Raw genomic sequence first — 17,419 nt, forward strand, 5'->3', positions numbered from 1 at the left:
AATCCATGCGAGGGCCCCTATGTGATAAGAGGTGACCTATAGCAAACCTTTACAACAACATTGTAAAGTTATCTGCACAAAATGGGAGGTGATGGCTAAAACATTTCAGCACAAAGTCATGCAACCTGTGGGCTACTTCAGTTTTAATAAGCAGGTAAGATCAAGTGGCTCCTGAGGAGACCGTGCACCCTGCTTTGAGAAGCTCTGCAGCGGCAGCCCAGCTCAGCCTCCTCCCTCTTAGCCCCGCCCCCAGATGAAGCCCCCAAGTAAAAGGGAGACAGATAGTAGTAAACTGTTTAAAACTTGAGCAAGAGGGGCTGTTTGTCCACTTTTTGTTTACTAAAGTAACACGTCAACGTCGTCCACAGCTGTTTTCCGACGACACAACGGAATGGTGTGAATGTCCAGCCGGGAGAGAGGAGCGAGTTTACACATATCCACATCCACCGGAGCGACTTTTTTTTTTACTTCAAGCCGAGTTCACTTGGGCATTTTCTGGAGACTCTGCATGGTACGTCCGCTCGTTTTCAAGCTAATGTTGTGGGAACTTACAAAGCTAGCTTGTTTCAAGAAGAGCAAAGTTGATTAAAAGACAGTAGTTGAACATGGTGTCTGTGAGAAATGTCTAAATAATCTCCCCCAGTTTCCCTGACACTGCCTGCCCGTAAATCCAGCTGAACACATCTGTCTCTGGAAGCCGCTGACAGTCAGCCTTCCTTCCTCCTCTCCTTCTGCTTGAAGCTTCAGGCTGTTAGCTTATCGGTCCTCATGTCGACGTATTGACAACTTTTCTACTGTTTTCAGCGTGTTTTATGAGAAAGTGTATATGCAGTGCTAAATGAGACATTAACCTCCGGTAGAAACCAGCATGACACACTTCCAGTATGCTCTCTGAGTTTCGGGCTCATAAGGGATGATTGACAGACTGTTAGTGCTGTGCAGTATTGTCATATAGCCTACAGTAAGTCAACTGGAATGCCTTTATTTGCAAGACAGTGGGATTTCCATGCAATTAAGAGTTGAATTGCTGTGTGTTTAACCACTGATGTCCACAAGTTTTATTGTCCTGTACTTAAATGTGCTTTGCACTTCTCTGCAGTGTTTATATGATGTGCTGAACCAAGGGATTAACATTGACATCAGATTATTGATGCACATGTAATTAACTTGTGTCAGATCTAAAAAAAAACCCAACAGCAACAGTTATTGCATATGTAAAATGAAGCATTGCAATGTTACCTATGAGGCAGTAGATGTTTACAGCTGCAGCAACATATAACTGATTCTGGTGTTTATTAATTGATACTTTATTTATTCATTGTGTGTCATGTAACAATGAAAAGTGCCCAGCTTGATTTCTCATTGCTATTAACAGACTAATGTTTCACTTTTAAAGCTAATGCTGTTACCTGATTTCATGAGCACACATTAACAGCTGAACACTGTAGTGGCCAACATAACTTACATTTGAACTGTAGTATAAGTTAACTTAATTATCTAAGTAAGTTTGCACATATTTTGTCGATGCATCTAGGTAAGTTGTTTTCTGAATCAAAAACTTCCCATTAAGAGTGCTTAACCTTATCATGCACCGTCACCTGAGTCAAGTGTGGACCATCATCTATTACACTGTGATGCTCTGCTTTATTTGTTGTGAACTGTGCAGAGTTTTACACGTAATTAAGTGAGCATGCTCATCAGGACAAACTACGTGATGCACTTTCAGAACGTGAATCATAGTTGTCTGGGCTGTATGTTCTGCACAGGATGTTTTTTAATATCTTGGCCTTCACAATACTGGTCACGTGAAACATGTGTTCTATATTTGTGATTTATTGGTTGTGCACGATGATACAAAACACAGCAGCTTGTAAATCCTTGTATTTTAGAAGCTGTGGAAAGCAGAAGTGTTTGAACAGGAATCAGGTTGTATGCTCAGTCAAGGATGTTTGTTGTGTGCCAACGTGTGTGTGGACTTGCTCTCTTGAAATAAGGCAGAGATGATGTTGTATGTTGTGATGGAAGAAGTTGGTGGTTTGATGGTTTTTTTCGGTGCTCGCTCAGCCTGTAGAAGCTCACGCTCACAGAGGAGAAGGGCTCATTAAAGAGACTTCAGCAGGTCATACAACCACATGGACGCCTTAATGACTTATAAAGCTAACCAATGTCAGATAAGAAACATCTAACTCATGTAAAACAAGATGCTGCGTGGAAAACAGCCTCCTGTGTGTGTTGCTGCTCTCTCTTTACTTCTGTGTGATTACAGGAACATATGAACGTATACAGGCGTTACAACACTTAACTCCAGAGTACATATGCATACGTGATGACACAGATACAAGCCAGGCCTTTAACATTGAAGCGACCACAAGCATGAAGCTTGGTTTTGGTTATGTGCAGGACATTCTGTCTGGGGTCTGCATGTCCTGATGTACTTTCCAGATCTTCTCTGGGTGAAATAGTTGCTCGGCTTAGACGGTCAGGGTTGAAGAGAAGTCACATGAGGTGATTTGAGTTGTTGCTGCAACAAAACCAGCACCGTGTCATGGAGCTTTTGGAGTAAAACCTGAAAACCTCAACACAAAATAAAGGTGTAAGCTTTGTTGCCTCAATAAGAAAAGAGGAATGTACAAATCAGGTATTTTATTCTTAAACTTCAGTATATTAAAACAGAGTATACTGCTTCCTTTCAGTTTTGAACTTCCCTTTGACTTGGTCTTTGCCTCATGGAAGCTATTGCCACATAGTTAACCTTTGTTTGGTTGTGAGGAGATGAAGGTCAAGAAGGGACATAAATCAAACAGAGGCTGCTGGCTCGCTGAAAGTGTAATATTTGTCATGATCCTCCAAAAAGACTCCCCAGCCCCTGCACTGAAAGGCTCTTTTGTCCTGTAAAGAAGCTTGCACTGCAGAGCGATGCACCTTAGTACTTTGTGCATCACTCTCTACTGTTCACCACAATCAAGAGATGGTGAGAGGTGTGCTACTGTTTTTCTCCACCTGGTTAACAGATGCAGCCTTCAAAAACCACAAACTGTTGCAGTTGTTGTCACAGCAACCTTCCCACACGGGTAGCAGTTTTAAAAGATCATATCTATCTGAGAAAAAATAAGCTTAATTTTATCTGTAGACCACATGTTATGATAAAACTGTTTCAGTTGTTGCTCCAGAACAGATAGATACAGAAACAGAAGATAGTATTGAACACTTTCTGTTTTAAAATGTTTCTTCAGCATGAACTGGGACCAATTTAATCTCTCAACTTTGAACTTTGACTCATGCTTTAAGAACATAGGCTCAGATCTATAAAATGGAGAAGATTCTGCATTACTATGGAGATAATAGGCCCTTAATATACAATTTATATTCATGCTTGCCAGAATAAATGTGTTCCCAAGCTGCGTATCCAGTGTTGTTCAAATCCACTGCTTCTGTCTGATCCTCACAACTGTCGGTTTCAATGGCAATGATTTATGATGTCTTTATTTATTGGTCAAACCTAGAAAATAAAACAGATCTGTTGTTATCAGCTGGAATCTTTACTTAAAAAAAGTTGACTTGTTTATTATAGTCAAACTGTAAGTCAAATTGCTGACTTTAATATCCAGTGCAACATGTCAAAATTTAAAACATCTACTACAACTAGAAGGTTACACTGTTGGCCAAGGCAATGTTCAGCTTACTGGCTTGATTAGAATTGGTTGTATTGCAGCATGTATGTTGAGCACTAATCAAACTCATCAGTACTGACAGATTTTCATTTGAGATACTGTTTAATGCTTTTAATTTGAAGGAAGCACTTCAAAGTTGAATTTTCATCTGCATAAACGTTCAGGTATCTTTATTAAAACTGTATCTTAATGTTGTGTTTAAAACCAAACTGAGTGACTGCAATTTTTTCCATTTCCATTTTTTTCAACATATCTGTGGAAACAGCATCTAGGTGTCAATCCTTCCAGGTGGGTTTTTCCCATGGCATCCACTGACTGACTTCTGAAGAGCGTTGTTGCTATGGAGACACACTGACAGTCTCTGTGGTGTGCGGTTGACTGATACCCGTCATATCTTATAAATGTCAAAAGTCCTCCTAATAGATGTCGTGCGATAAGTACTGAAGCAGTTTGTTCTTTCACAACATTTAACATTTCAGAGGAGCCATCATTCAGCCCTGTGACTGACTGACGACCAATCCAGGGTATACCCCGCCCCTCACCCAATGACAACTGTGATCGGCTCCAGTAGTCCCCCCTTGACCCCAGAAGGGACAAGCGGTATAGATAATGGATGCTGTTCAGTTTTTATCACCCCACATTGTTATCAGTTAAACTATAAATGTTGAACTTTTTCTCTAGATGGAGTCTTATCAAAATGTTGGACAAAATGAACAATGTTACATCAACTTTTTGTCCCATGATGGTGGTCAGGGTTTGAGGTTAGATTAATAAAGTTAAAGTTTCAGGCGAGGTCATGCTGATTTCTCCGGTGGAACTAAGCTGCTTACTCAAGCCCCCACTGGAGCATTCACTGTTTCCTGACGCTCTCAATTAAAGTCTGTTAATAACCTGTGGCATGTTCCAAAGTGTTTCACACCCAATGAGGCAGTCTGCTGTCCTGCTATCCTCACACACTCTGGTCTGGCCATGGGCAACGGGAAGGTGTGTGCAGCACGGTCCTTTGAAGCATGCATGACCCCCAATTAACCCTCCTGGATTAATCCCCTTCTCTCCAAACTGCTGCCTCTCTTGTCTCATCTCATCACTCCCACCGGGTTTATTAAGCAGAGACCAGTTCCCTGCTGTTTGTCCATGCTTCATACAACCTGCCTCATTTGGTTGACTTTCTCTGCTTTTGTTCATTTTGCAGCTGGGGCTAGTGGCTGACTTCCTGAAGCCTACGTCACAGAGAGGGAAACCTTAGGAAAACACAGGAGAAAGGCAGGTTCCTCATTCTCTTTCATACTGGAAGCTGCAGGATATTTACAGAATGGCAAGAAGATCCCCCATCCCCTTGTTACTTCTTGCAATATGCTGCCTTACATCTGCAGGTAAGATTTTGCACATTGCTTAGCCTCATTTTGAACCAAATACCTGTCAGAATTTCAAGATTTTTGTTTGTTTACATTCCCTGTCAAACCCAATACAACTCTGGTATCAAGGATAAATAATATTGAATATACACTAAGCCTTGAGTGCTGTGCTGTTAGAAGACCACAACTTTACCCATACTCTGGGATTTTCCACCGTTGCTCCCAGCATGCCTTTCCAGACAGTGCTTGTCAGGTTTGAGACTGAGGGGGATTTACATTTAAGAAAGTGCTGACAAGTTCAATCTCAGAAACAAACACTCTGCAGGCCTACATGTATCTGTCAGATTGATTGGAATGAGACTCAGATATTGCCAAATCCTTTGTTATTTACGACTGCCGAACAGACAAATCAGAAAATCAGAGTGGGAGAATAAGTGAACTGCTATAAAGGTGAACACTGGAAATGGAGGTAAGAAAATGTTGTTTGTCATATTAATGGAAATGAAGTTTTTAACCTCAATATCAACATGTCCATGGGGTGTTTCTCATCAAGGCATTAGTGACGGTCATTCCGTGTCCATTTATATGCAATGTGAAGCTATGAGTTAACCAAAGTGTGCTAACATTAGCCTGCTAACACAACAATGCAGGCAATTGCTCTTTATAGGGACGGGTGTTGCAAATTAGCATCCAATATAAACTCTATGATGATACTTACACTGGATGGCTGTTCAGTGTTAGTTTGTCTATGTATACTGTTTCTGTCCCTATCCAATAAACCATACATGAATATAATAAATCAATTTCTGGACAGACGAGGAGACAAGGTTTGATGTGTCAGCTGAAGGAGGTAACATATTGAAGTAGCTGGATGGAAGGAAAACGCTGTAGGGGGATTATTTGGTGTGAGACTCAGAAGGTAAACCAGAAAACAGTCCTATACATGAAGTAAGGGGGAACATCACCACCTACTGTAGCCGAGTCTGCCTTCTTCTGTCATTAAATTGATTCCTGCAGCTTGTAGACTGGGACAAGGAGTCTAATATAATGACCTGTTCGAGCTTGAACTTTAGCAGCAGTAGCTTGACTGTACATGAAAACTTACTGTGATGAACTCATTTACTGACATTACCCAACCTTTTGAACCGTATCTTTCTAATGATTAATACCGAACCTCTCACTTAGAGAAATGTTCATGTCTTTGATGACCCTATACTCCCTGAAGTTCTTGTGAATATGAGCAACAGTTTCTCAATAATCTGTCTACACCATACCACTTACTTAGTTTGTCAAATTCATCTGTATCTTCTTTAGATTGCTTTCCTTCCTATTGTACATTTCTGTGAAATAGTTTCTAGCTGCAGCAGGAAATAATGACCAACTTTGGCTTCACTGTGCCAAGACATAGGGAAGAATATGAAACAGCTTCTTCTGAACTATTTTTTTATCATAGAACAAATACATACATATTTATTGGGCTAAAAGAGGGTGGAGTTTTAGTTTGTTGGGGAGTCATTATTCCTGTAATGACCGCATCAGGCTTCAATAGTCAGTGTTGGTTTTTGTCGCTTAGTAACTTGACCGAAATATTCAATTTACTGACCAAAAACTTGACACTCAGCCCTACAGTTTGAAGAAAAATCTGTCAAGCTGGCCACAATTTGAACCAAACCACTCTGAAGAACCAGTGGGCATTCCTCTCTTGCATTTTTCAGATAGTGAGATGTCCTGTTTACCGACACTGGTTTCACAATGGTTTCCTTTGGACTTGAACGCAGTCCAGTTTCAATGTGCAACATCCCTGTTTTGTTTTTTCGTGGTAGCACAGGAATAATTACCCAGCAGGAGGCATCCTACATAGCTAGCTCTCTAAAAAAATGTGGTTTGCGTTTTGCATGCTTTCTATCTCTCTCTTGCCAACATAGGTTATTATCTGAAATGTTGTCTGGACGTTTGAACCGCACTCCACAGAGCTGACTTTTACTGAAACAATAGCAGTGTAGTCAGAATGTGCTGTGGGTAAGGCAAACATAATTTCTCCCACAATGCCAGGATCTGCAACACAATGAAGGCACGTATGAAGTTTTCCTCTAAATTCTTCCTCATACGGCACGACACATTGTTGTACTGTGTCACAAGGGACAGATATTTACAGTAAGACAACCAAATGCCCTTTCCTCCAAAGAGCAATTGGCAGAGAGTGTACCAAGTGATTTATGACCGAATCTTCAGATCCTCCATTTTTTACAACTGCTGTTTCTTGAATAGGTAAATTGCAGTACAGAAATCAACTTTTCCCTCCAATATCAAGATATTTAGACATACTTTCTCTTGTGCTTCTGGACAAATTCATTGTTTTTTGTCTTTTCACTTTCTGGGATGATCTTATCTATATGTTTTCCCACATTTCCCCTAATAGTCCACAACAGCTTTTCTCACCTCTCTCAATCTTTCACTCCCTTTTTCTATCATCTTGCAGCATCTGTGTAAACAGTCACATCTGCCCTCTAAACTTGTCAGAAGAGATCTTACGTAATGTTTAGATTAGTCTGCAATGAGTCTTCTCTCAGCGTAATGCAATCCAGGATCTGGGCCTCCCATAACTCTTTTAAAGTCAGAGTGAGAGCACCTTGGCGTCCATATTTTAAACCTCTGCTCTGCTACCTCACTCTAGTTTTTTTTTTTGCTTTTTATAACTTTTCTCCCCCATATCCTTACTACCATTATGTGGTTGACTACCCTCCCCTTGCCAAACTGTTATTTTGTAAAGGATATGGCAGGACATTGGGCTGGGTTTGGGTTTCTTTATGAAATAGAGTCTTGTAGGACTCATGCCAGATATTAATTTGAGGCACTTGCCAGAAACAGCTCCGGCAGGATGCTGGTTATATCGGAGGCACAAGGCCGGCCTGGTGGCTATAGCTGAAAAACACTCAGACATTATTGATTGCAGGAGAACTTTCTCTTTATAGCCTTTCCTGATTTTACCTTTGGGTGGGTGGGGGGCAGGAAGAATGATTAGGCTATTCATGTAAATCTGTCATGAACTAGTTGTTACTCGACCTACAATGAAATTGTTAAATGTGAAAAGTAGAAAATAAATTTAATTGTGCTTCCATTTCAAGATTTTTAACTGTCTGGTTCATCATAGCTTGTACCGTATCAATCTGTTACAAAACTTTATTTTGAAATCCTCAAAATAAGATTTTCATTACTATCAAAATACAGACATTTGTTTGGGTCTATTTTCATTTATTGATAAGGAGGCACTAATGGCATCACAACTGTCTTCTGTTGAAACAGGCGAGCGCTAATGTTGACAAATCACAACATATGTTGTGATTGTCCCAGCACGGTTGGCATGGTTCAAGTCCCAGCACGGACCAAGTCCAGAAATTGGCCTGGTAGCTGGAGAGGTGCCAGTCCACTTCCTGAGCCCTTGAGCAAGGCACCTAACCCCCCCCACCAGCCCAGGAGTGCCCACTGTGGGCAGCCCCCTCACTCTGAAACCTCTCCATAGGATCTTGTTTGTGCATGTGTATATATTTCAGCCTATGTTTGTGTAGCATGTTAACTAGACAGAGTGTAAAAACAAATTTCCCCTTGCGGGATCAATAAAGTATACATTATATGCATACTCTACCCATGTTGCATGTACAGGACGTCGTTACCCACTCGCTCTCCCCCTAGTTTCTGACTCCATCCACTATTCTGTCTCTAAAATTAAAAAAAAAAGTCATAAAAAAGCCCCCCCCCACAAAAAAATGTGTTGGCATATTGAAGTAGCCTAAGCACAACTGTTTTTGACAGAACTTGTTTAAACTGAAAAAAAAAAAACCTAACATTTTATTAGCCACATATTCTCATTCAAAGTCGACAACTGTCTGTACATCATCTCAGTTCTGCTGATTGATTGGTTTATCGGAATCCACTGTAGCAACAGGTGTAAATTGGTCCTCCAGAAATAATCTATGATAAAGGTCACTATTGCTTATTTGTCATTTGTTTCTTTTGACCATAAGTTTTGAAACCAGCTAGCCTGGTCTAAGTGGGCTAATTGCTAATTAGGCTCACAACGTTGTTGTCATACATTTTCACATCCATGCTGAAGTAATTTCTGTAAGTTGGTACACAAATAGAACCTCATACTGGATATATACTTTGTGGAAATGACAGGAAGGTATGAAGGTGTAAAAAAAAAACATACCACCATCTTATTTTACAGCGACGTAAACAACTTTTCTCTGTCTGCATTTTTGTATACTCTTGGCAGACAACAGTCACTGTGATGCCAAAAGTGGTTGTAATGCCCCTACACACACCCACACTTACAGTTGAGCGAAAGGTTCGTCTCTCTATATCCAAAATGTTTCCTTAAGGCCAGCAATAGGGGGGAGTGCCAAAACGCATTGTGCAATCACTGTAATCTGAGTAGTGGGGTAGCCAGGGGGAGGAGAGAGGCAGGCGTGGGTCCTCTGTTCCAAATCGACACACTCCACACACGTACAGCATGCCAAACCGACAGAGTCCCTTCCAGCATGCTAAACCAGATGTTGGACCTGTGATTCATGCGAGGAGCCGGAGCAGCGCAGCACAGAGGCAGGGTGCTGCTAGGCAGAGTGGTTGGGATGTTTACATAGCAACTGGAGTCCCTTGTGTGTGTAATTACAGGTCTGCTCTCCCCCATGGTGAGGCTTTTATCTTAACAGCGCTGTCACTCTGGCCGTGTCTGTTTATATCTTTTGTTTACGAAATAAAGGTTACCCTAGTATTACTATCAGGAGTGTATAAATTAGATTGGGTACTATTTGTTTGAATTTACTCACTCTTCCTCTTACTCTGTCATTCACATACACACACTCACACATCTGTCTCTTCAGATAAACTCTGATCTACGTCCAGGTCCATCTTGTGTCCGGGTAAAGAGGACGCTTACGCAAATCTGTAGGAGTGAACTAGATCCCGCCCCTCCCCCCCCACTCTCTCTCTCCATAGTTCCAGTAAGTGTGTAAATAATTTCAGTCAAAGCCAGTAATAGAAGACAGCTGCTGTTATCGTGCGTTTTCCATTGTGTTTCAGAGTCCCATTTAAAAAAAAAAAAAAAAAGCCACTGGAGTATAGGGGGAGAGTAAGAGTAAGAGAGAGTGACTTTATTGACGCAAGAAAAAACATCTCACATTGGGTGTCTTGTCATTGATTGAGCTGTTGTTTTCCCCCTCACAAACCAGCGTGAGTTTATCAGGACTTTTGTTGCCTAATCAAAGTTGCTTGCAAAAATGCCAGATTTGGAGTGCATATCTCTGTATCTCAATCAAAAGTCCTATTATGGGATTGTAGCTGGAGGCTTCCAGGTGGTGTCTTACATCAGAGTAGCCCCTCCTGGGGCCTCACCTTCCCAACTCTGTTTGCACCAGATGAGTCCTGCTGAAAGACAAAGTCCCAAATTTGGAAGAATCCTTTTGAAAACTGGAGTGTTGGCCTTAAAAAAAAAACACAGGGCCCTTTACTTGGCCCTAATATATTTTTGGGTAAATCACCAACAAGAAGACATGAGCAAACTTGGTTAACTTGTTGTCAACCTTTGATCTGATATTTTCCTGGGTATCGTCAGTAATGCAGCTATGTTTGGAGGCACTACCCCTTTCAATTAGAATCTGTGGGTTCCAATCTATCATCATCTCTGGCTAATTGTTTTGATGTTTTGTTGACGTTTGGTGGAAGTATTAAGAGTGCAAGGATTTCTACGATTTTGGTTCCAACCCATTTAATGAGATAGAATAATAATCCTGAAGAAAATGCTGGTAATAGTAATTGTATTTGGGTTTGTATTGTGCTTTTCTAGTCTTCTGACTACCCAAAGCACTTTTACACAGGTCACATTCACCCATTCACACCCTGATGCGCTGCTATGTAAAGTGCCCACTGGGTCTCTGACAAAGTTCCTGTATTTGAGGAGTTGAGAGTAAAAACCTGCAGTTGAGTTTTTTGTAGGAAAAAAAGAACCATAAACTGCATTAATCTAGCCTTCAGAAATGCTTTAACGTAAAATAATGGACTGTTAAAAAAAAAAATATTGCTTCAAAAGTCTACCTCCTTAAAACATTGCTACGTTACTGTAATCTTTGTCATCATTAAGAACACTGTAAAAAACCGACTGTGAAATTCACAGTAATTAACTGGCAGCAATTGACAAGTATAACTTACTGTAAAAAAAAAACTATTCACAGTAAGCTCATCTCTATGTTGCAGGTTCGGACCAATATGATGTCATGTCATTAAACAAAATTCTATTCATAGCTTGCTAGATTTATGTCTGTTTCAACAACGCTTTTATTCATCACACTTTGGGTTTGTTAACTGTCCAGTAAAGAGGCGCCCTCTCTGCAGCCTTTGTGTGTGTCAATACATGGGGCAGCTTGGCATTTGACAAGTCATTCTTCTTTTTTTTTTTGCCCTCCCGTTCCTAAAGATGAAGAACCCCTGGAGGAAGGTAGTCCCTCCCAGCTGGTGTGAAAACGCTGTATGCCTTGCCCTTTCTCACCTCTGTGGCTCCTTCACACTGGGCTCACACACTGGCACAAAGGCCCGGCATTGTTGCACTCTTTGCTTTCTGTTGATGGTGCCCTGCTGCCTTTCAAAGACCCTTTTATCACATCTGAGTGATGATGTTTTTGTGAAATATCACAGGATCAAAGCTGTTCTTTGATTGATGTCTAGTATATATAAAAAAAAAACATCAATGAACTTTTTGCTTGGCATATCGATTCAGCAAGTCTTTTCCTCAAGCTCCAGGCAAGAGTGATATGCTTTGTGTGTTTTACTTTAGTTAGATAGGAACAAATATGGGCTAAATATGGCTCTTCTTGATGCCAAACTAAGTCATTGCAATCAAGATCTCCCAGTTGGGCTATGCCATAGATCAAATGTGCAGTAATACACTGTACATGTGCTGTAAATGAATAATGATTCATCGTTTTGTAGGCTCTGCAACATATTTCAAACCTTATTACATTCTGTGGGATCTTATAATTTCCTGGTTTAAGGAAGACCTCAGCCTGTCTGTTATATTGTCTTTCCATCACTGCTGGTGGATGATATTAAATACTGTACATCAAGGATTTCTGACAATGCTGATGATCCAACTTAAATTGAGCGAGGTTGATACCAAGTAGGACAAGACGGTTTACCTCAGGGAACACATCCCTGTATCCCCTACTGGTTTTGAATATTGACTGTAGATGAAGGAACGGCTGCTCCAGGACTCCCACAATGCAGCTGTCAGAGAACATTGCTTTTGCAGACATCTGTGATTGATGAGTGAGATGCCCTTGGAGCAGCAGGACATTTCTCTTCATAGCTCTGCTTAACCAGAAAAAGCTCTTCTGCTTCGATACTTTTAGTACTGCTTTGAGGACAGGAATTTGCAGGGTGAGCTGATAGAAGATGGAGCCAACGTATGGTATCTCAACAAACTGAACTGCAGTTTAAACATTCCCGTATTGCCATAATGTACCTCATTGTTTCAAATTATTTCGTCACATTGTACCAACTGACCAATCTTTTAATGCACTCCTAATTTTTAAATATTATTTACAGTCAGTGAGGGCTCAAGCTCATATTCTTTTGCAGTCAGGCACTGACAATAATGGGCAAAAAGCCTGTCAGATGGTCATTGTCAGTAAAAGGCGCTATATCAATAACTGAGAATAAGTGTATGTGTTCAGGCCTTGAGTCTTAATGAACATTTGGGGCGTTTTAAAGATTGGATATGAACATCAAGCTCCTGTTGGATGCCTAAATGTTGAAGTTTAGGGTAATGCAAATGATACGCCTTGAGATTAAAAGACACGCATTGTACAAGATTCAGTCATGAAGTAATTACTATTTTCTAGTTTGAAGCGAATCACATGATCTGCCAAGGAACAGTTAGTTTAAGCTTTGCCCATTTACATGGCTGAAAACTGGACCAAATTTTCCCAACTTTAGAATTGGATGTCTTCCTTTTGTGTTTGTCACAAAAATGTACAATTGACTTGGGATTAAGGGCTCCATGGTGGTGCTGTGGTTAGCGCTGTTGACTCACCGTGAGAGGTTCCTGGTTCGAATCCCAATGAATGTGTGGAGTTTGCATGTTCTCCCTGTGTGTGCGTGGGTTCTCTCTGGGTACTACAGCTTCCTCCCACAGTCCAAAGACGTGCTCATTAGGTTAATTGGTGACTCTAAATTGCCCGTAGGTGTGAATGTGAGTGTGGCTGCTTGTCTGTCTCTATATGTCAGCCCTGTGATTGACTGGCAAACAGTCCAGGGTGTATCCCCCCGCCTCTCGCCCAATGACAGCTGGGATCGGCTTCAGAACCCCGCTACCCTGAACGAGAAAAGTGGATATAGATAATTGATAGCTTTACTCATTCATGTAATGTATCAACAGATCTTCTGCAGTGTCTCAATCTGGAAACTTCCCAAGGCAATACAGGAACAGAGTAACATGAAAATAATAACTGAAAAATACATCATCATCTACACTTGGACAATCAGCTTTCATCATAAAGGACTGATAATTCCTGAACACCTCAGAAAAAGAAATAGAAAGTCTTTTTTGTCATTATACAATAGTACAACACAATTAGAAATGCTTCACCTTAAAGTGCACAGACATCCAACAGGAATAAACAACTTGCATTTAAGTAAGAGAAGAGGGACAATGAAATCAAATTAATTCTGTGAATAAAATGTTTTTCAATAGGGTCAAATGATGGCTAAAAGCAAAACAGCACTCTTCTCATTTTAGGATTATTACAGTTTTAATTACTAGCATTCACGTCTTTTTTGTTGTATTACCATATTTAATTCATGTAAATGAAGTCTGTGTTTTCCTCTGTAAAGGAACCTATGTTGAATTTCATCGTCCTTTTTATTACTAATAAAGATCTGACTGCTCTTTGAAAAAATATATTTCCTGTTATATTGAACTAGTTCCATTGTTTAACACTGTTCTGGTTTAGTTAACTGAAAGCATTGTGGCTCTAAGTCGGCCTTAAACATTTACTTTGTAGAACCACGTAGAGACACTTCCTTGTTCCACGAGTGTGCTGACAACTTTTTTGTCCTTTGATATTATAGTTCCAGACAGCACATGTCAGCACCCATCAGCAAAGACCTGCTGTACAGTGGTAACACAGCCAGTAAAGTCTTCAGTCATAAACACACATGCGCCGTCTCTCCCAGCTGTCTCACTTTACACAGTGGCTCCCGTGTTCCTCCGGGAATAAGCCTTGTCATCCATCTCTTCAAAGCCCTCTGATTTATGTCTGCATTTAGAGGTAGAGAGCAATGTACCCCATGTCCATCTCCTCTGCTCCACTGAGGCTTCATATGCTCTCAGTAATTGGTAAAGTATTTGTTTTCTGCTAATGGTGATGGTTTCCAAACAGGTGTTCACTTCTTCTTTCGGGGGTTAATGAATGACAACCAGGCTCACTGTCAGTGAACAGAAAATGGTTTTACCTGCCTTCAGTTTCACATAATATAAGAGCTGCTGTGTTTTGAAACGTTTCAGATTACTCCTTAATAAACTACTTCTAGGGGATGCCTCGATGTCGGCCCTGTTGACGGACATCGTCCCATTGGCAAGTAATGTGGCATGAGATGTCATGGCTATGAAAAACAAACTACTTTGCAGTTCACATCATGCTGTATAGAGTTTTCCAAACAAACCCAGAGTGTTATATTTCCTGTTTTAACTCATTTAATTCTCCCAAAACAGAAATATTTTCTCTCTGTCCCTACAGCCATTGTTTGCCCTGGATTTGGCCTCAATACAATGCAGGTTAACTGAATATTTGCCCCCTTCATAGTTTATTGTAACCATCTGATTCGCTGCTGCATGCTTGGACATCTACATTTGTGCTGCGAATGGAGTTCACTGCGCAACTTTTTTGGTGACTGGTTAGGGAATAAACCTTGTAGGGTTGTTTGAAAAGGAACCAAACTTCAAGAAACCACACGTATCCTGTGGAGGTGGGCGGCATGATTCTAGACAGATTTGTTGCTTTTAGTGGGCATACACGGTCAGGCTATCTTCTTGTGTAAAAGAAAAACCCGTAAACATCTTTATTTTATCTGCGTAAATCATTTCAGAAATATGTCATTTGACATCATCATTCTAGTACAAAGCCCAATCTATTAGAGTCTCATATGTATATTAGGGTAACTACACATGATTATACATAAATCACATTGAAAGGAAGAATGTGCGACATTTTACACATAAAAGAAGCAGAAATCAAGTGTATCCTCTGTAAATGTCTCTCTGAGTCATGACTGTCTACAATGAGTGAGAAGCATGTGTCCCGCAACCTGTAATGTTGTCGGGCCGTGTTTACATCATGTTTACATGGACGGGACGGCCTTGAGTATAAAGCAGGTTTAGTAAAGGACTAGAGGAAGAAGACTATCATAGTCTACTCGCTGCTTATTTGGATGTCACCAAAGTGTCTTTAGATCTCCGTCATTCTGTGTCAATGTATGTGCAATATGAAGCTATGAGTTAACCAAAGTGTGCTAATATTAGCCTCCTAACACAACAATGCAGGCCACAGGCATTTGCAGCTCGAGCAAAGGACAATTTTGTCTGCCACTTCACTTAATGGTGCTTAATTATGGTGCTTTCTCATTGATAACTTGTTCGCGCGAATGCGAGGGGTTGGAGGTGAGCTGCTGGAGGTGAGCTGCTGGAGGAGAGCGGAGGCGTCACATTCTTCCTTTAAATATAGAAATCGATGCAGAAATTGTACTTTTGAGTGGTAGGCATAGCAGTGCATAAACTGTCTTTTCCTCAAGCCCCACCATGAGGTTAACATTTGTGGTTTTACTTCAGGATGGATTTCCATAAAATCTGCTCGACATTTCCACGTCAGTAAAAGGATCATTTGTAATGGTTATCCTGTTATTTTCAAATGTATTCAATACTTTGGTCTTCGACTTGTAACCTTAAAAACTAATGACATTCCCATCAGCCTTAGCTGTTCTAATATTTCTGTGTCAGCTTGTGTGTGCTACATGATGTAAGTGGGCGTACACACTCTTAGATCCTTTCACTTTTTTTTAAACAATCATCATAAAGAAAAGTATGCTGACCATTTAACTTATTATTTAGAAGGTTTATCAGTTTATATTTTTCCTCTGTTGTTTACTCCTTCATACCTAAACTGCAGATGCATTTCTACTGGCACAATGTTTTTAGTGCTTAAAGTGCTGCAGAAGTTTGATCCAGGGACATTATTTATGGTCTGAACACCTGTTAAGATACTTCAAAGAAATCTTTGCCTGCATTTCCATACATGCTTCTGCTCCACTTCACCCACATAGATAATATAGAATCCATTTAGACTCCTGTCTTTTAGCTGTTTTCTCAATTATATGCCAGCTGACAAGATTATGGTGGACCAGTCTACCAATAAAGATTGTTTGGGTGATATTCAGTTTCAGGCGGGTTTGCGGGATTCCTGACTTCAGATTTCACACTTTGATGGGGGACTTTTACGACTTCCATAATGGAGTTCAGGCTCACCCCTGCGCTCCTCCCTTTATCCAGAGCCAGCTTCCTCCTCTTATGCCTCCAATTTTACAGTCCAGAGATAAATCCTTTTCATAGGCACGCCAGAGAAGTGAACTTACTCTACCCTTATGAAAGGCTTTACTCACTTCCTGTAGTAGTGGCTGAAGGTTCAGGGGTGAGTGGGCTGCGCTAATGTCAACAGTGTACAGCACGTGATTCTGCAGTCCAAAGCCCCTTAGGAAAACAAGAGCGGGCAGAATATTACGCTGCCTAAACTGGGTTGCGTGGTCCATGGGAATCATGCCCTGGAGGAAAAAAAGAGCAGAGACCAGTGAATTCATGTAATCCTGGAGTCCATATGGGAACTAAGATATCTTAGGTAGGGAGGAGATACAGTATATTGAAACCAAGAGGCCCCTTTCTGTTATTTTCTTTTTTTTAAAATTAGATTGGCCTTACTATATCTTTACATTATTGGAAAAGTGTATTCAAATGCCTTAAGGTTGATTATTGTCTTCCCTTGCTTCGTGTTTTTCTCCATGAAGGGAATCCTGACACGCATGTGTTGACATGTGTTAGGTAATCTTCTCTGCTTTAACTTTCTTCTGAATCTGAGAAACACAATTAGCTCGCTTGCTGAAGGATTCTGGGAACTAGATATGTGAGGATGTGTATGCACACACAGGGGGAGGGTTGTGTTTGTTTATCTTCGGAAATGGCTTTGTGGGAATATCAGATTTGTCCCCAACTGGCACACAGACTGACATCACTTCCTGTACCCAAACGCTGGCTCAATGCCGCAGTGTGGACGGCAGCAAAGTGCATTCTTTAGAAAC

General features: G+C 40.7%; 1 protein-coding gene across 1 annotated transcript in view; it reads left to right on the forward strand.

The window, feature by feature from the left end:
* Positions 1-282: 282 nt before the first annotated feature.
* tgfbr3 (transforming growth factor, beta receptor III) overlaps positions 283-17,419 on the forward strand; it is an 80,351-nt gene continuing 63,214 nt past the window's right edge. Inside the window, exons 1-2 of the mRNA XM_020632703.3 lie at positions 283-511; positions 4,864-5,044. Of these exons, the coding sequence (XP_020488359.1) occupies positions 4,984-5,044 (61 nt within the window). The 5' untranslated portion in view covers positions 283-511; positions 4,864-4,983. The remainder of the gene's footprint in view (positions 512-4,863; positions 5,045-17,419) is intronic.

This window comes from Labrus bergylta, chromosome 6, assembly GCF_963930695.1.
Source record: "Labrus bergylta chromosome 6, fLabBer1.1, whole genome shotgun sequence".
In the NCBI taxonomy this organism is placed as follows: domain Eukaryota; kingdom Metazoa; phylum Chordata; class Actinopteri; order Labriformes; family Labridae; genus Labrus; species Labrus bergylta.